At 41.9% G+C, this 20,707-nt stretch overlaps 1 protein-coding gene across 2 annotated transcripts in view; it reads right to left on the bottom strand.

Moving 5' to 3' along the window:
• Window positions 1–9,230, bottom strand: part of mvb12ba (multivesicular body subunit 12Ba) — a 42,595-nt gene extending 33,365 nt beyond the window's left edge. The window contains exon 1 of one of the 2 annotated variants that reach the window (XM_046290619.1): window positions 9,013–9,230. Coding sequence is in view for 1 of the 2 variants with exons in the window: in XM_046290618.1 (XP_046146574.1) it covers window positions 8,818–8,868 (51 nt within the window). In the remaining variant the exon portion in view is untranslated. Of the gene's footprint in view, window positions 1–8,817; window positions 8,980–9,012 lie in introns of those variants that run through there. The other variant, XM_046290618.1, reaches the window with a different exon arrangement.
• Window positions 9,231–20,707: the final 11,477 nt, after the last annotated feature.

Here is a 20,707-nt window from a genome sequence, read left to right as displayed (position 1 = left end):
AAAATTATTCAAGCTCTGTCAAAATTGATTGTTGATCATTGCTAGACAACCATTTTCAGGTATTGCCATATATTTTAAAGCAGATTTAAGTCAAAACTAACTGAAACACTCAGGATCATTCACCGTCTTCTTGGTAAGCAACTCCACTGTATATTTGGCCTTGTGTTTTAGGTTATTGTACTGCTGAAAGGTAAATTCATCTCCCAGTGTCTAGTGGAAAGCAGACTGAACCAGGTTTTCCTCTAGGATGTAGCCTGTGCTAAGTTATATTGAGTTTATTTTTTTATCCTGAAAAACTCACTAGTTCTTAACAATTAAAAGCATATACCCAAAACATGATGCAGCCACCACTATGCTTGAAAATATGGAGTGGTACTCAGTAATGTGTTGCATTTGCCCCAAAGATAACACCTTGAACTCAGGACAAAAAGTGACTTGCTTTACCACATTTTCTGCAGTTTTACTTTAGTGCCTTGTTGCAAACAGGATGGAGTTTTGGAATATTTTAATCCTGTATAAAAGTGTCCTTTTCATTCTGTCAATTAGGTTAGTATTGTCGTTTAACTATAATGTTGTTGATCCATCCTAATTGTTTTCCTATCACAGCCATTAAACTCAGTAACTGTTTTAAAGTCACCATTGGCCTCACGGTGAATTACTGGAGCGGTTTTCTTCATCTCCGGCAACTGAGTTAGGATGGACGCCTGTATATTTGTAGTGACTGGGTGTTTTGATACACTATCCAACATGTAATTAACTTCACTATGCTCAAAGGGATATTCAATGTCTGCTTTTGTATTTTTACACCCATCTTCCAATAGGTGCCCTTCTTTGCGAGTCATTGGAAAACCTTGGTCTTTGTTGTATAATCTGTGTTTGAAATTCACTGCTCGACCTTACGGATAATTACGTGTGTGGGGTACAAAGATGAGGTAGTCAAAATCATGTTTAACACTATTATTGAAATGCAACTTATATATAACTTGGTACACATTTTTACTCCTCAAGTTACTTAGGCGGGATTGAATACTTATTGCCTCAAGACATCGAAGACTTTTAATTTCTAATTAATTTGTACAAATATTGAAAAACTCTACTTTGACGTTATGGGGATATTGTGTGTAGGCCAGCCAGTGACAAATCTAAACGTAATCAATTTTAAATTCAGCCTGTAAAACAACAAAATGTAGAAAAAAGTCGATAGGTGTGCTGTGTATACTTTCTGAAGTTACTGTTTGAACATTTTAAAATGATAAAAACTACAACAACAAAACATATTTGGATCCCACTATTCTCTCTGCTTCTCCTCGATCCAGCAGACGGGTTTCAAACCCAAGAGAAATTTGGCCCAAAAAAAATCATATTCATCTTTGGTCTCAACGGTCTGCATTGACAAATAGATTACCGAGGCCCTTACACAAAGTGCTCCCTTCCTCTGTGCAGACCACAGAATCCCTTCATCACTTCATACAACAAAACAAAGATTCACGACAGCACCTCAGAAACAATGAATAGAACATTAAATCCTATGTTCCAGACAGGCACCTAAAGTCACTAGAGCCAAACGGCACCTGAACATGTTTGAACACCATCTCACCAGTTGCAGACACAACAGTGCAACAAATATGAGTAGGAGGGGACAGGGTACTAGTTTTGACCTCGTCAGCAGAGAAGAGCTCAATTTCACAGAGAGGATGTGGCCTGATTATGACCATTTACCACTGCCTAATAGACAAGACCAGCAGGATTTCACTGATGTTTATCTGAAAGCAAACTTGATCAAATGCTAGTTAACAAAACAAGACCAAAATGTTAGTTGGATTGTTGGAGAAACAACATTGGTCTTGACATGTACTAAGAAAAAGCTGATTCCAATGCTCCGGACAGAAATTACTCAGAGGTAAAAAGGGTAACCTGGCCTCCTTAATAACAAACAGAATCAGATTGCTTTGTAAATGCTTTGCAGAATTAGAGATTGCAAAGAACACTGCCTCGAACAGCGCAGCAAAAAAGGGTTCCACTGATTCACAGATAGGACATGGAATGGAGGACCTGACAGTCTGGGTGTGACGGTTTAAACATTAAAAAAGTTTAATCTCTCCCCACACTGAAAACACAGTGACGTTATCACACAACTACAACTAGCAGGCAGGGCTCTAACGTGCGACAAAATATGTTCCTGGGCGACCAGAAGTTTTATTTTGGGAGCACTAAACAGCCATAAGCACTCCCATTTCGTTGCGTCGGATGTCCTGCATGTCAATGGAGACGTCCACAACGGAGTGGAAACGCAACGGCGGTTGAAGGCTGCGTTGCGAGACGGACACTGCATACTTACATTTTCTTCCCTTCATCTTCAGTCCAGCCAGATCACATTGAAGAACAGGTACTTACCACAGAAGAAGAAAAACATTTGGTTTTCGATTATGGCTTTATGGGATAGCTAGCAACTTGTAAACAGTTACCCATTCATATACGAGTACTAGTGTATTTTAATAGTAAATGTTAAAAATAATACACATTGGCTGTTCAGCCAATTATATTGACCGTTGCCTCCCGCTTAAGTTTATTGTGATGGTAATGACGTTTTTAAAGTTATCATTATTGGGTGGTGGTCGCTAGCTACAATGGTATCTTAAATTTAGCAGACTTGCTAAAAGCTAGGCTTATCTGCTCTTAGAGAAACAAGTAGCAAAACATTATCACCTGAAACAATATATTTATCCTATCGTGAATGAAAAAGGTAATTTTGCAAACTTCCAAAATAAATGTGATCTTTGACGAGAGACAGTCTCTCCTCCCTCTTGCATTACACACACTACACTTGTCTGTTCAGTAGAGTGAAAATAACATAAAAATATTTTTTGTTTACGTACGTAATGAAATACGTCACGATGTAAACGGGCATAACAAGCTGACTACACTGCTCGCTGCAAAATAAATGTAGAAAGCTATGTTATTAAATTATTGCACCGACACTGCTCGCGTGCGCCAACGAATGTCTGTGTTGCCAAGGGCTAAAATAGAAGTCAGTTCTATTTCTGATGCAGATCGAGCTGCAAGTTCTGCCTCTACCATTTCCTCATTGGTTAATAGAAGCAGATACCCACGTGCCATCTCCTCATTGGATATACCCACTTGGGTGACTGAAAGACGAACGAGGTCGGTGGCGGTAATGCACCTAATTTATTAAAGTTGCCAATCGTAATATAAAGTCAAGAGAAGAAAAGGTCTAGAAGGAGGAAAGATGACTAGAAACGATTCGTTTGACCATTTAGGGTATGGATTCATTGTCAGAGTAGAAGACCTTGTGCATTTCAAGGTAAAATAACAACTCAATGTTTATATCCCAGGAAAATTAGCTAGCAACAGCAAGCTAGCTAAACAGGACAAATTTGCTAGCAAGTGCAAGCTAACTAGCTAAAAAAGGTTTAATGCTTTTCGACCTGTCCCCAAATTAATATAATCAGTTCAGAGTTTGTTTTGATATTTTAACCTGCGTGTCATGGTCACGTTTGGTGTGGGGGGACAAAGTAAATGTATGCACGATGGCGCACGCGCACAGCCGGTTTGAGTTCCGTGTCAGGCTTCACTGTACGGTTGTTTCCGAGCGCCCCAGATAAACAAGCAAGTGCAGATTCGTTAGCGCAATGTTCACACCATACTCTACATCGAAACGGCTTGCTTCTAGCCCAACCAGCTCAAAAGATCTGACCCATATTACCCGCGCAACATTATCTTCCTATGGCAGTAGCGGATAACCAGGAAAGCATTTTACATTCATAAACCATGTTATGGGCCGTTCTATAAAAAAACCTAAATTGTATTTGTCACATGCACCGAATCCAACCTTACAGTGAAATGCGTACTTAAAATCCCTTAACCAACAACGAAGTTAAGAAAAGCTACTCGTGCATCGACTTCGTTAACCATTTATTTTAACTTTGTTCAGTCACGTTACCTCATTGGCTAGCTAGCTAACAACCTGGGAACTTTAGCAGTACAGCCAAACATCTGGTGGCACAGAGAAAAGAAAGGGGATATCTTCTTCAGGAGATCAATGATCATAGCAATGAATGGATGAATGACTGATTTCTTGCATGTCATCACTCAAACTTTACGCTTTTAAAAGGGACCGTGTTCAATTTTCAATGACCTGCATCGCAATAGGAAAATAGTGCTTTGATACAATGTAGAAACCTAATATGATATTTCAATGACAGAAATTCGTATCAACGTTTTAGCTTTTATAGTAAACAAATATATTTTTTTGTGAATTTAATCTTGGTGGGCAGGCTTTCATAGTTAAAAAATATTAGTTAAGTGTTACATATTAGTTTTGGGGGAACAACACATGCTTTAAACATCGAATTCGATCTAGGCTGTATCTCAATCAAATTAAAAATATATTTTCTGTGGTTTTCATAACTAAGTTAGGCGCATCATTGCTCCCAATATTTATTTTTAATTTAAAGCCCTGCGAAACAGGTCCCGATCATTATCATCATCATCGTAAAGGGAGAAAACGTCAACAAATATGTAGTAAGAGGTAAGAGGGGATATGCATCTCTCTAGTTGTCTGACACGGATATAAAGTCCTCTGTGTTTATCGTGGTTAATTAAAAGCTAAGGGGGAAATACACCGATTACAGATATCAGTGCAGTTGATATGCCTTTGTGAGTTGAGGTAATTTGCTAAATGAAGAACCGTATGTGCCATTTGAGCTGCGACTCGTGCTACTGAAACAAGTGTTTCTCCCTCATCAATAACACTGTGCACCTTTTACTCTGAAACAAGTGTGTCTCCCTCATCAATATCACTGTGCACCTTTTACTCTGAAACAAGTGTCTCCCTCATCAATAACACTGTGCACCTTTTACTCTGAAACAAGTGTGTCTCCCTCATCAATATCACTGTGCACCTTTTACTCTGAAACAAGTGTCTCCCTCATCAATATCACTGTGCACCTTTTACTCTGAAACAAGTGTCTTCCTCATCAATATCACTGTGCACCTTTTACTCTCTTTTCAACAGGTTGTTATTAGCCTTCACCAAAATGGGAGTTGAGACAAAAACAGCATTAGAAAGCCAATATTCTTCCCCTTTTTTTAAAAATCAGTAGATACCCACATCTGGTGGTTTCTTTTGCCCTGCGTTTGATTTGGGAGTTTAATCTTGGTGTTCTTTTGTTAAACATGAAACAACGTAGGCTCCTTGACGAATGTAAACAGTATTTGCCTTAAAACATTTTTGCTGCATATTTCAGTCTGGAACCTGTCTAGGTTTAGGGGGAGGGGGTTGTCACCTATTCTAAAAACGGCACACTAGAGCAGTTTACACAAATAAAAGCCTAAAAATATTCCAAAACCACAGCTCTTAGTTGGAACACATATTTCCCTACTTTTATAAACCAGTACATTTTTAATTGGAGTTAAAGCTGTGGTGATTTGGTAGAAATGTAGCTCGTCTACAGTTCTCTTTGTGTATCCCATCCTTTCTTATAGACCCAATGGGAGGTTGGGTGCGCAGCACGCTGGTGTCTGTAGAGGGAGTGGTCAGATCCAATCTGACTGAGACACGTAACGGAGGGGAAAAAGAGAATGTAGGGAGAAGAACTGTGAACACTTGGCTAGGTTTATTTTTCATGTCAGTTGTCGAAGCAGTGTCCAGATGCACAAGCCTACTGTATGCCTGTGGTAGTACTTCATCCCAGCTGTCATTCCAGGCAATAGGATTTCACATACTTTATGTTGGATTTTCCCCTTTTGTCCTCTCTTTTTAAGTGGGCTGAATATTGAGACTTGGGGGGGGGGCATCAAAACATAGCAGCATATTAATGAGAGCTGAACTCTTTGGAGTTCGCACAGAGCAGGCAACACACTCTGGAGGCTACCTAGGCAACCCGGGGCCCTCCCGCCTGGCATCTCCTAGGCAACCCGGGGCCCTCCCGCCTGGCATCTCCTTGGCTACCCGGCTCCCTTGCCAAAACAACTGACATAAAGAGGCCGTGTCAACTTGGTGAGGTAAACAAAAGGAGTTCGAGGCAAAGGGAACAACTGATGTGAAATGTACACCACAGGTTTAGGAGGGGACAGACACCCCCCCAAGTCACTGGAGTTGAAGCAGCTGATGGTGACAGGCTAGAGAGAGCAACCTGTCAAGTGACTTGGTGGCAGGCACCTGACAGTGACAGATATATTAGGCTACTGTACAACCTTGTTAACTCACTCATTCACAGAACCAGGAAGAAGCCGGACATCATAGCCGTACACACAAGAATGTGCCTAAACAGTGAGAACAAATGCCTAGTGCCTGGTATAGCATGTAGGAATCCAGCATTTGTCAACAGCAGAGGTTAAGTGGGTCGCTGGGCTAGCCAAGAAGCTCAAATGCACAACTCACCCATATATGCACAAGCAGGGGGGTCCGACCATGGTCGCCACACATTACACTGTTGTTCACTATGTACATACCACTCACATGTGTGGCTGCTAATGGGGCGAAGCAGAGTCCTATCTGAATTCCTCTTGTGAAAAAAGACATTGCTAAGGAGACAGGGAGGAACGCGACTGCCAACATTGCAGAGACCATCCAGGCGCTGTATCTCTGCTTACAGTAACAGGAGCTGAACAGCAAGTGAACACACTTGACACACACACACAGAGAGAGAGAGCCTGGAATGTGTCATTAACAGGCCTAGATTAGTTTGAGAGCAAGGACAGTTAGAATAGGTAGTGAGTTAAGTAGTCAGCTTGCATTAGGCTAGCTTTGGTCCTCACATGAAGAAAACAAAAACAGCCTACATAACCTTATAGAGTAGGACTTTCCAACAATTGGCTTCCTTGCCCCCTTTTTCTGAAGAGAAACTCAAACATCAATTTAAGTGTTACGTCAACTGCTTGGGCAAATGTAGTAAACGGAAACTACCCAAATGTTATGCTCTCACAACAGTTACGTGAAATCATGAGTCACTTCCTCAAGAACCAGTTCCTCATTTAGCTCAAAGCAGGTATGTGAAATGATGGGTCACTTCCTCAAGAACCAGTTCCTCATTTAGCTCAAAGCAGGTATGTGAAATGATGGGTCACTTCCTCAAGAACCAGTTCCTCATTTAGCTCAAAGCAGGTATGTGAAATGATGGGTCACTTCCTCAAGAACCAGTTCTTCATTTAGCTTCCCTCCTCTCGCATATTATTAAAATTAACATAAAGAAAACTACCGCGTGCAAGATGGAAGGGGAGGAATACCAAAATGTCTCAGCATTCCAAACAAAAAGGCGTAGGCTACCAACACATCTTAATTGAAAGTAGTGGCTACTTTGTTTAAAATCTGTATATTGAGGTCTTTCAATGTGTAACTCATATTAATTTACCCATTTGTAATACCGGACAATGACTTACCATACGCACAACTTCCTCTCCCTTCGTGTAAGAATCATGTCTGAGGCTAAATCCAATGAATTGCTGAACAAGTGTCAGCTAAAATGAGCAAGGTCCATCATCAGATTTTAATTACTTTTCTGCACAGAGATGGTTCTCAAGCATTTAGCCTTGCCTACCTCATGTAGGACAAGTAAACACGTACACCCCAGTAAAGATGATCAAACCTTTCAAACTGAACAAATCCAGCAACAACATCCCAGAACAAATTAATATAGTAACTAGGTATTCTGTATGCCTTGGCAGAGCACCAAGCACTGACTACAGATACCAGACCAAAAACGAATTTACCAGCTATCCCTGCATTTTGCAAATTGTAATGACTCCAATTTGGCTATTACATTTAAATTCTTACAAAACTGTTTACAAAATGTGCCAATCACATTCAATAGGCCTAGATAGGAAGAAGTATGCATTTCTGTTTTTAAAAGTTAGGTGGCTGATACAAAGAGTTTGAGACTAAACTGCAAGTATACTTAGCTGTAGACTCACTCAACTCAAGAGTAAATGCCTGCATCTCTTGGCTGTTTACTATTTTATCTGAGGCCTCAACAATATTCTGAGTGACCCGAATGCCATGCAAAGGAATACCATTATAGCTTATCTATATACACTTTCTTGCCAACAAATAGGCACAAGATTGCAGAATACCTTGCTTGGTGTGCATGAGAGTAAATATCTTCATTGTGTGTGTAGCCAGCACAATTTCCTTGGATAAAAAACAACAACAACAATGTTGTAGGACTGAATGCACTGTGTAGGAAACTAACTAAATAAGTGGCCTGCTGTATTGACTGGGAACCTAGCCTACCTAGAGACCTAGCTAGCTAGCTTCCTCCAACTAAATATAGTTAGTTCGTGAGCTAGGTCACGTTAGTAAATATATATATATATATGGCTGTAGAAAGACATACGCTGCTAACTATAGCAGCGAAAGTTACTCTTTGATAAGAGAATGCTTGCTAGCTGATTGTGTGAGTCCTTGACATTGGCACGGAGCTTAACGTTAGCAAAACATCGGCAGGCAGCTAACGAACACAGCCAGTGCTAGCTAGCTACTTAGCTAACGTGTTCGTTCACATTTCTAACTTAACGAGGTAACTAAAAGTCTATTAAAATAACCAACACGGCTTGCCATAATATGGTAACAGTAGAACTGGTTAATTAAGTTAGTAAACAAAGCTAGCAAGCTAACGAACGTTTAGCATCTTTGGCTGCGAAACAACGAAAGACAAAGTTAGCATGCACCATCGGTAGCTAGTTACGTTAGCAGGTTAATTATGCAAAGCAAAATTAGCAACAATATACAATCCATATATATATATATTACTCCAAATGTGTCACCATCTCGTTAAAAATCTCTCGTATAGACTTAACTGTTACTCGCGGCACAGTGTCCCTCCTTTTCAGACAAAAGCATCTTTTCATGACCACAGAAGCAGCAGGGGAGGGCTAGCAGTAGTGCTACAAGCCGCGGTCTCGTTCGAGGCCACCGCGGAGAGAAGCAGATGCTAACTACTTAAGCAGCTAAGCTAACTAGCTAGTTTGCAAGCTAACTAATCGATTTCTTACCCAGTGAGGCCCAACAATTCAGATTTTTTTTTTTAAACAATCTTGGTTTAGACTTTCTATCTTCTTTTCTTCTTCTCCCCCTTTTTCGGGAATTACAGCCGCAAGAAATGCATCCTTTGTGGGATGTTAGCTAACCCCCCCCCCCAACGAGTTGATTTACTGAGCATTTAGGTGACTGAGATTATAGCTAGCGGATTCTAATAGCTGCCATTTGTGGACATTGCAGTGAGAGAATGAGGGAGTGTACCAAGGCAGAAGTGATATGGTAATATCCTCCTCCCTCCCTGCTCATGTTTGTTTTTGTTTTGTGACGGACATATCTTCTCATATGCTTCTGATGGAAAATGTACTGTCATATTGTTTTCCTTTTAATTTAAAAATCAAATCAAATGTATTTACATAGCCCTTCTTACATCAGCTGATGTCATAAAGTGCTGTACAGAAACCCAGCCTAAAACCCCAAACAGCAAGCAATACAGGTGTAGAAGTACGGTGGCTAGGAAAAACTCCCTAGAAAAGCCAAAACCTAGGAAGAAACCTAGAGAGGAACCAGGCTCTTCTGGCTGTACCGGGTGGAGATTATAACAGAACATGTCCAAGATGTTCAAATGTTCATAGATGACCAACAAGGTCAGATAATACAATCACAGTGGTTGTCGAGGATGGTCAGCACCTCAGGAGTAAATGTCAGTTGGCTTTTCATAGTCGATCATTCAGAGTATCTCTACCCCTCCTGCTGTCTCTAGAGAGTTGAAAACAGCAGGTCTGGGACAGATAGCACGTCCGGTGAACAGGTCAGGGTCCCATAGCCGCAGGCAGAACAGTTGAAACTGGAGCAGCAGCACGGCCAGGTGGACTGGGGACAGCAAGGAGTCATCAGGCCAGGTAGTCCTGAGGCATGGTCCTATGGCTCAAGTCCTGTAAAAGAGAGAGAATTAGAGAGAGCATACTTAAATTCACACAGGACACCAGATAAGACAGGAGAAATACTCCAGATATAACAGACTGACCCTAGCCCCGACAAATAAACTACTGCAGCATAAATACTGGAGGCTGAGACAGGAGAGGTCGGGAGACCCCAGGGCCAAAAAGGCAGGATATAACCCCACCCACTTTGCCAAAGCACAGCCCCCACACCACTAGAGGGATACATTCAACCACCAACTTACCATCCTGAGAAAAGGCAGAGTTCAGCCCACAAAGATCTCTGCCACGTCACAACCCAAGGGGGGGGGGGGGCAACCCGGACAGGAAGATCACATCAGTGACTCAACCCACTCAAGTGATGCACCCCTCCTAGGGACGGTATGGAAGAGCACCAGTAAGCCAGTGACTCAGCCCCTGTAATAGGGTTAGAGGCAGAGAATCCCAGTGGAGAGAGGGGAACTAGCCAGGCAGAGACAGCAAGGGCGGTTCATTGCACAAGCGCCTTTCCATTCACCTTCACATTCCTGGGCCAGACTACACTCAATCATAGGACCTACTGAAGAGATGAGTCCTAATAATTTCCTTCCCCATTATTAGTTTATGTCCATATTCAGCTACAATCTGAGTTAGACCTAGCCTTTGATCATGACTCAGTTCCATTACACATAAGAGTCAATGGACAAAGGCATCTTCTGTATGGGGGAGTTACTGTGTTTTGTAACAGATCGCCAAACAACCTATGGGAACATCCCTTTCACATGATGTGATTGAGATGCTTAATATCAAAGAACTTTACAGTCACGTCACACCCTTACTATATCCACGTGACCTGTCACTATGGACGGGTCAGCTGACAACATCAGCAAAACATGGAAGGACAGCTTCAATGGGGGGCAGAAGTATTTTATTTTTATTTAACTAGGCAAGTCAGATAAGAACAACTTCTTATTTACAATGATGGCCTACACCAGCTAAACCTGACGACGCTGGGCCAATTGTGCGCCGCCCAATCATGGCTGGGTGTGATACAGCCTGGATTTGAACCAGGGTGTCTGTAGTGACGCCTCTAGCACTGAGATGCAGTGCCTTAGACCACTGCACCACTCAGGAGCCCAAAAATATGCTTGAGTTGTGGTTCTGGATGGCCAGATAGCTACCAACAATGATAAGAAACTGCCATGGTTCTCGATGGCCAGATAGCTACCAACAATGATAAGAAACTGCCATGGTTCTGAATGGCCAGATAGCTACCAACAATGACAAGAAACTGCCATGGTTCTGAATGGCCAGATAGCTACCAACAATGATAAGAAACTGCCATGGTTCTGGATGGCCAGATAGCTACCAACAATGACAAGAAACTGCCATGGTTCTGGATGGCCAGATAGCTACCAACAATGACAAGAAACTGCCATGGTTCTGGATGGCCAGATAGCTACCAACAATGATAAGAAACTGCCATGGTTCTGGATGGCCAGATAGCTACCAACAATGACAAGAAACTGCCATGGTTCTGGATGGCCAGATAGCTACCAACAATGATAAGAAACTGCATGGTTCTGGATAGCCAGATAGCTACCAACAATGATAAGAAACTGCCATGTGGGGAATCGTAAGTGACTCGTTTCAGCTAGTTTAATCTTGTTCTTGATACCATTTCTTGTTATGAGGTGTTTTGACGGATTTCATGTCAATGCTAACATGCAAAAAATCCCTAGCTAGTTAGCTAAAGCATTTCGCTACACTCGCATTAACATCTGCTAACCATGTGTATGTGACAAAATAAAATTTGATTTGATTTTTAACCAACAACTGTAACAATGTATTTGAGAGACAACAAGTTTACATGTTGTCAACATTCTATGCCATCCATCTGTTTTGCCCCATAGTTGCATGTGTCGGTTGCTAAACAACCAACCTGTCTATAAAAGGCAGTGTGGCGTGACATACTGTCTTTTCTTCACTCATGTCGGGCGGCAGGGTAGCCTAGTAGTTAGAGTGGAGGAGCGGCAGGGTAGTCTAGTAGTTAGAGTGGAGGGTAGCCTAGTAGTTAGAGTGGAGGGGCGGCAGGGTAGCCTAGTAGTTAGAGTGGAGGGGCGGCAGGGTAGTCTAGTAGTTAGAGTGGAGGGGCGGCAGGGTAGCCTAGTAGTTAGAGTGGAGGAGCGGCAGGGTAGTCTAGTAGTTAGAGTGGAGGGGCGGCAGGGTAGTCTAGTAGTTAGAGTGGAGGGGCGGCAGGGTAGCCTAGTAGTTAGAGTGGAGGGGCGGCAGGGAAGCCTAGTAGTTAGAGTGGAGGAGCGGCAGGGTAGTCTAGTAGTTAGAGTGGAGGGGCGGCAGGGAAGCCTAGTAGTTAGAGTGGAGGAGCGGCAGGGTAGTCTAGTAGTTAGAGTGGAGGGGCGGCAGGGTAGTCTAGTAGTTAGAGTGGAGGGGCGGCAGGGTAGCCTAGTAGTTAGAGTGGAGGGTAGCCTAGTAGTTAGAGTGGAGGGGTGGCAGGGTAGTCTAGTAGTTAGAGTGGAGGCAGGGTAGCCTAGTAGTTAGAGTGGAGGGGCATCAGGGTAGCCTTGTAGTTAGAGTGGAGGGGCATCAGGGTAGCCTTGTAGTTAGAGTGGAGGGGCGGCAGGGTAGCCTAGTAGTTATATTCTTATTTATTTAACTAGGCAAGTCAGTTAAGAACAAATTCTTATTTTCAATGACGGCCTAGGAACAGTGGGTTAACTGCCTGTTCAGGGGCAGAACGACAGATTTTGCACCTTGTCAGCTTGGGGATTTGAACTTGCAACCTTTCGGTTACTAGTCCAATGCTCTAACCACTAGGCTAGTAGTTAGAGTGGAGGGGCGGCAGGGAAGCCTAGTAGTTAGAGTGGAGGGGCGGCAGGGTAGCCTAGTAGTTCGAGTGGAGGGGCGGCAGGGTAGCCTAGTAGTTAGAGTGGAGGGGCGGCAGGATAGCCTAGTAGTTAGAGTGGAGGGGCGGCAGGGTAGCCTAGTAGTTAGAGTGGAGGGGCGGCAGGGTAGTCTAGTGGTTAGAGTGGAGGGGCGGCAGGGTAGCCTAGTAGTTAGAGTGGAGGGGCGGCAGGGTAGCCTAGTGGTTAGAGTGTAGGGGCGGCAGGGTAGTCTAGTGGTTAGAGTGTAGAGGCGGCAGGGTAGCCTAGTAGTTAGAGTGGAGGGGCGGCAGGGTAGCCTAGTAGTTAGAGTGGAGGGGCGGCAGGGTAGCCTAGTGGTTCGAGCGTTGGACTAGTAACCGGAAGGTTGCCAGTTCCAACCACCGAGCTGACAACATTTACATTTAAGTCATTTAGCAGACGCTCTTATCCAGAGCAGAATGACTGTTCCTAGGCTGTCATTGAAAATAAGAATTTGTTCTTAACTGACTTGCCTGGTTAAATAAAGGTCAAATATATAATGTTTTACATTACAAGATTACTTTTTAAAAACATGTTTTTTTTTGTTTTGCGTTCTACCCTTCGGCCTAGTGTGTTTTCATCATCACATGCTAACCAGCCCTTAATCATAGCAACATTACACTTTCCTCCCCACTCCTCACAGGAAAGTCTTGAGTTGCATACACCTTGCCCGGTTAGGGTGTCGAGTGCCTACTTTGCTGCAACAAGAACTGTTTGTCAAACAGAACAGTTTTCGTGGGGATAACATCAAAAGGGGGAGCTGTCTCGAAGCCGAGACCGGCACATTGGATTACCAACGCAGTGTCAAAATGAATACGCTGCAGCAGGTAGAACAACTCCACATGGCATGGTAGCACACTCCACCAGGGGTATGGCCACTTCATGGGCCTCGTTCAGAGGGGCCTCCCCTAGACTCTATCTGTGCTGCTGCAAGTTGGGCAACGCCCATGACTTTCATGAGGTACTACAGACTCAATGTTATGTTCACACCATCAGTGGGATCTGTGGTTCCGGCACACTCTCTCAACTCAGATAAGTGAGCGTACCGTGAACCTTGTACTTACTTACTTATCAACCATCAGTGAGATTGGATGTTCTATACAAAGGCTTTCCACTCTTGGTGCTGTTGCACCTCGTGTTGTAAGTTCTAGCTTTCAGCTTGCCGTGTGTATACCACAGTTGAAATGTTGAAATGTTGTGTTAATTTTGTGTTACTCTCTTGGGGTAATTATGTTCCTTCTGTAGCTCAGTCTGTAGCTCAGTAGCTTGGCGCTTGGTGCTTGTAACGCCAGGGTAGTGGGTTCGATTCCCGGGACCACCCATACGTAGAATGTATGCACACATCACATGACTGTAAGTCGCTTTGGATAAAAAAAGCGTCTGCTAAATGGCATATATATATTATATTATATTATTATATTATATATTATCCTGTGGTGGATACAAGGACGTCCCAGAGATTCATCTGGGTTTAATTTAAATGGTGAGTTATCCTACTCTGTTGTCCGAACGACCTCTTTCACACAGCCTCTGATAGGTCGTTTGGTTCCAAGAACGAAAGAGAACGTTGGGTTACGGATGTAACCTCAGTTCTCTGAGAAGAGTAACAAGTCGCCAACCTTTCATGTTGTTCGAGTGAAGTAATAGACAGTATGTCACTCCACACGGCCTTCTATAGTGACAGGTGACATGCGTACAGTAAGTGTGTGGCGTGACTGTGAACATCTTTGATATTAACCGTCTTCATCACATCTTGTGAAGGGGAAGGAGTTCCCGTAGGTTGTTTGGCGACCCATTAAAACCAAGGTTACATCCATAACCCAGCGTTTTGTTAAGAGCCGTGTTGACGCTCGATCTCAACATCAACATGCATCACCTGTGGTACCTTTTCTTTCATATCAGCGAGGAAGGCCAAAAAAGATAATCAAGGACATCAACCACCCCGAGCCACTGCCTGTTCACCCTGTTCTCATCCAGAAGGCGAGGTCAGTACAGGTACATCAAAGTTGGGACCGAGAGACTGAAAAACAGCTTTTATCTCAAGGCCATCAGACTGTTAAATAGCTGGCTAGCACCCGGTTACTCAGCCCTGCACTTTCAGGCTGCTGCCCTATAGACATAGACACGGAATCACTGGTCACTTTAATTATGGAACACTGGTCACTTTAATAATGGAACACTGGTCACTTTAATAATGTTTACATACTGCTTTACTCATCTCATATGTATATGCTGTATTCTATTCTACTGTAGTTTAGTCAATGCCACTCTGACATTGCTCGTCCTGACATTTATATATTTCTTAATTCCATTATTTTACATTTAGATGTGTGTACTGTAGTGTATTTTTAGATTCTACTGCACTGTTGGAGCTAGGAACACAAGCGTTTGATTTGATTTGATTTGAAGCATTTCGCTACACCTGCAATAACATTGCTAAATATGCGTATGTAACCAATTACATTTGATTTGATTCATAGGGTTAGGGTTCCCACACGGCCTTATATTCATCACTTTAAACAATGCTACTTAATATACCCTACATTACTCATCTCATATGTATATACTGTACTCTATATCATCTACTGCATCTTTATGTAATACATGTATCACTAGCCACTTTAAATTATGCCACTTTGTTTACATACCCTACATTATTCATCTATATGTTTATGTATATACTGTACTCGATACCATCTACTGCATCTTTATGTAATACATGTATCACTAGCCACTTTAAACTATGCCACTTTGTTTACATACCCTACATTATTCATCTATATGTTTATGTATATACTGTACTCGATACCATCTACTGCATCTTTATGTAATACATGTATCACTAGCCACTTTAAACTATGCCACTTTGTTTACATACCCTACATTACTCATCTCATATGTATATACTGTACTCGATACCATCTACTGCATCTTGCCGATGCTGCTCTGTACCATCACTCATTCATATATCTTTATGTACATATTCTTTATCCCTTTACACTTGTGTGTATAAGGTAGTAGTTTTGGAATTGTTAGGTTAGATTACTCGTTGGTTATTACTGCATTGTCGGAACTAGAAGTACAAGCATTTCGCTACACTCGCATTAACATCAGCTAACCATGTGTGTTGTTACAAATACATTTGATTTGATTTTTGATTTAATCTTACAACGCTTGTTTACGGAAGACAGAAGGGACTACCTGTGCTAATTAGCTATCTGCGTCTCCGAACACCTGTGTGTAAACGGTAGATTCACATCACAAATGTTTTGTCACTGAAATACTGTTGCCTGCAACTACTACTAATGCAACATTAACAAATGTTGGTCCCATGTTTCATGGGCTGTAATGGAATATCACATAAAATGTTCCACATTCACAAAAAGCTTTTTCTCTAAAATGATGTGCACAAATTTGTTTTACATCCCTGTTTGTGAGCATTTCTCCTCCGTTAAGATAATCTATCAAACCTGACAGGTGTGGCATATCAAGAAGCTGATTAAACAGCATGATCATTACACAGGTGCACCTTGTGCTGGGGACAATAAAATACCACTTTAAAATGTGCAGTTTTGTCTCATGACGCAATGTCACAGATGTCTCAAGTTTTGAGGGAAGAGTTCAATTGGCATGCTGACTGCAGGAATGTCTACCAGATAATGTAATGTTCATTTCTCTACCATAAGCTGACTCCATTGTCGTTTTAGAGAATTTGACAGTACATCCAACAGGCCTCCCAAACGCAGACCACGTGTAAACCTGCCAGCTCAGGACCTCCACATCTGGCTTCTTCACCTTCGGGATCATCCAAGGAGCGGTGCTGAAGAGTATTCTGATTGGCTGGGCCTGGCTCCCAAGTGGTTGGGCCTGGATGCCAAGTGGGTGGGCCTATGCCCTCCCAGGCCCCATGACTGCACCCCTAACCAGTCATGTGAAATCCATATTTTAAGGCCTAATTAACTTATGTCAGTTGATCTGTAACTCAGTAAAAATCTTTGAAATTGTTGCATTTATATTACTGTTAAGCAGATTTTGATGTGATATGAAAGTAAAGGGATTTATGTTTCTAGAACCATACCGCAATTGAGAATTGATTCATGTTTAGATAGAATGTTTGGCTGTTTTGTCTTCCAGAGCCAGTTCACCATTTAAACAGAACATGTAATATCCTTGGACTAAGAAGAAACGTATATATTGAGCTAAGGTAGAACAAACTAAAAATGGTCGCCTAACAGGAAGTAATTTGTCACGCCTTGGTCATTGTATTTAGTGTTTTTGTTATATGTTTGGGTAGGCCAGGGTGTGACATGGGTTTATATGTTGTATTTGTATTGGGGTTTGTATTATTTGGGATTGCGGCTGATTAGGGGTGTGTCTAGTTAGGCTTGGCTGCCTGAGGCGATTCTCAATCAGAGTCAGGTGCTTGTCGTTGTCTCTGATTGGGAACCGTATTTAGGTAGCCTGAGTTCGTGTTGTATTTTGTGGGTGTTTGTTCCTGTCTCTGTGTTGTAGTCACCAGATAGGCTGTAATTAGTTTCACGGTCCGTTCTGTTGTTTTTTTGTATTTAGTTCAGTTATTTCATGTACCGCGATACTTTCATTAATTGTCATGAGTAACCTACACGCTGCATTTCGGTCTGACTCTCTTCATTCAACAGACGAACGCAGTTACATTATTTGTTTGCTTGGCTGGCTGATTGGTTGCTTGCTTGGCTGACTGATTGGTTGCTTGCTTGGCTGACTGACTGGTTGGTTGAATGAAAAACACAAACCGACAACACCAATGCAATGCATTAGACCAAAACACACATACACACAGGTATGATGATGATGGAGCTATTCTATCATTTGTAGTTTAGTCTACCAATAGAGTAATAATTGCAAGACTATACCCAGCTAGCACATAATGTTCTGAGAACCATATATTTCTCAGAGCTTGGCGAGAGTGTGGCTGTCCTATGGTTATTTTACATACAACATTCCTATAACGTTTTGTTATTTGTTCTATTTAAAGTAATGACTTATTGGTCAGAGAACGTTAAGAAGCAGCGTTCTTCTGTGGGAATTTCAGTACTTCAACATAATGTTTTCTACAGGTTTCCTCATGGTTATATTTAAATTCATGTTCTCGGGAAAATTAAAGACAACTTTCCATAAAAAAAATATTTAAAAAACAGTATAATGTTCAAAGAACATTCTAAGAATGTTATTTTATAACATATACATTCCGTTGTCAACATCAACAAAACACTCTATGTCCTCTATCTTGTTAAGTGTGTTATTGGTCACACTTGATCTTAATGTGTATAAGACAGTAGTTTAGGAATTGTTAGTTAGATTACTTGTTGGTTATCACTGCATTGTCGGATCTAGAAGCACAAGCATTTCGCTACACTCGCATTAACATCTGCTAACCATGTGTATGTGACAAATACAATTTGATTTGATTTTGTGTGCTTTGAAATGGGGTCTGTTTGAATAGGCTGAAATGAACCGCTTTGTGTTAGTTAAAAAAACAAAAACATGGCATGCTAACTCCATCCTGGTGGAGAAGTGGACTAATTCCATAGATGGAGAGCAGAAGAGCATATTGTTTGAAATCTCACTGACACAATAAAGAATGAATGTATTTGCCTAAGCCAGGGGTCTCCAACTTTTTCTAGCGTGAGCCAGCTTCAAATAGGCACATTCTTCTTCTCTCCCTGCAACTCTTCCTCAGGTCCTTAGTGTGTACAAGAGAAAGTAGTACACTATGTATGTTCTGTCAATATAATTTATATTTTCCCAAATAATTTTTTCTCAGTTACATTTTTTTCTGGTTTTAGATTTGTTTTTCACTCTGAAATTGACACTCGTTCATAGAGAAACATTGGCTGTTCGGAGTCCTTATAAATGCTTAAATCACACCAGAATACCTTTTTTTATAGGTCTTGTAGAAAACAAACACATTTTGATTTGAGTGTAATTCCCCTTTAATTGCACATCTAGCAGAGAGAGTAATGTGCTGTCTAATGTGCCGGTCAGTTAGGAACAAATTAGGAAAATTAGCAAACTAGGAACAAATTCTTATTTACAATGACGGCCCACAAATGGCAGAGTTGACAAATAACAGATACTGTAACGATATGCGCTGAGAGTCGGGAAGCAAGTTCAGGGAGGGAGGGAGTGTTTTAATAACTAAACACAACATAATACGCAACAAGACCACTAACAGCACACAGAAATGAAACAATGACGCCTTGGGAAGGAACCAAAGGGAGTGACATATATAGGGAAAGCAATCAGGGAGTCCAGGTGAGTCTGACGACGCACAGGTGCGCGTAACGATGGTGACAGGTGTGGGCCAGAGGACACACACGTGACATATACAAATGATATACTTGCTCATGATATACTTCTGCCAGGTAAGACTACTTTGCAGTTAACATTTTATTGAGAAGGTTTTGGGGGAAAGTATTTCTGTCAACCGACAGGATGGTTATCACATCAACTGGCTACACACATGGACAGTGATAAACAAAGGTTTTGGGGGAAAGTATTTCTGTCAACCGACAGGATGGTTATCACATCAACTGGCTATACACATGGACAGTGATAAACAAATGCGTGATACAGACAAGTGCAATAATGCTGGAAATTAAATTAGCAGATATCGTTTTAGGTTTTAGAAATGTACAATCCCAGAGCAGGTGCAATTTTCATTAACATTCTCAGAACATTCCTGCAACCTAGAAATGTACAATCCCAGAGCAGGTGCAATTTTCATTAACATTCTCAGAACATTCCTGCAACCTAGAAATGTACAATCCCAGAGCAGGTGCAATTTTCGTTAACATTCTCAGAACATTCCTGCAACCTAGAAATGTACAATCCCAGAGCAGGTGCAATTTTCATTAACATTCTCAGAACATTCCTGCAACCTAGAAATGTACAATCCCAGAGCAGGTGCAATTTTCATTAACATTCTCAGAACGTAAAAAACGTATGACTTCGTTCCCAATTCCAATGGGAAACCAAAAACGCACGTTCCTACAACTTCCAAGGAATCAAATGTGCTAGCTGGGTAATGTTATAATTACAGCACTATTAACAGTATGTCTCCTACTAAGAAAAAATGGTAGAATAGGTAGGTTATAGTATACAATGCATACATGTCCCAATCCATCTACACTGCATGCCCTTCAGAAATGTAAAACCCTTTATGATGATTGATAGAAAAATGATCAATAAAACTAATGGAGGGAGAAGGTGTCAGGAGAACAATATGCACCTGTAAGCGGAGTAAGACTGACACTCACCAATCACAACGGATGATCCCCCCCCCCCTATCCAGAAATGTAGGCCAAACAATAAACATGACACCCGTCACACACCCCTGAATGTGGGTACCCATATTAGCTTGTCACTTAGACCTAATCCCTCAACAGGACACATTTACTGAGCTCAGTGTTAAATCAATTTCTCTCTCGATCCTCCATTTCTTTCCATTTCCCTGCCTCATGCTTTCATCTGTCTATACTATGACATTGACTCCACCCCTCTCCACCTCTACTGTGACATTGACTCCACCCCTCTATACTATGACATTGACTCCACCCCTCTATACTATGACATTGACTCCACCCCTCTCTACCTCTACTGTAATGTTGACTCCACCCCTCTCTATCTCTACTGTGACGTTGACTCCACCCCTCTCTACCTCTACTGTAATGTTGACTCCACCCCTCTCTATCTCTACTGTGATGTTGACTCCACCCCTCTCTCCCTATACTATGACGTTGACTCCACCCCTCTCTACCTATACTATGACATTGACTCCACCCCTCTCTACTATGACGTTGACTCCACCCCTCTCTACCTATACAATGATG

The sequence above is a fragment of the Oncorhynchus gorbuscha genome, linkage group LG11 (genome assembly GCF_021184085.1).
Source record: "Oncorhynchus gorbuscha isolate QuinsamMale2020 ecotype Even-year linkage group LG11, OgorEven_v1.0, whole genome shotgun sequence".
Lineage (NCBI taxonomy): Eukaryota > Metazoa > Chordata > Actinopteri > Salmoniformes > Salmonidae > Oncorhynchus > Oncorhynchus gorbuscha.
The sequence above is the reverse complement of the archived record's forward strand: the minus strand, read 5'-3'. Positions and strand labels throughout refer to the sequence as shown.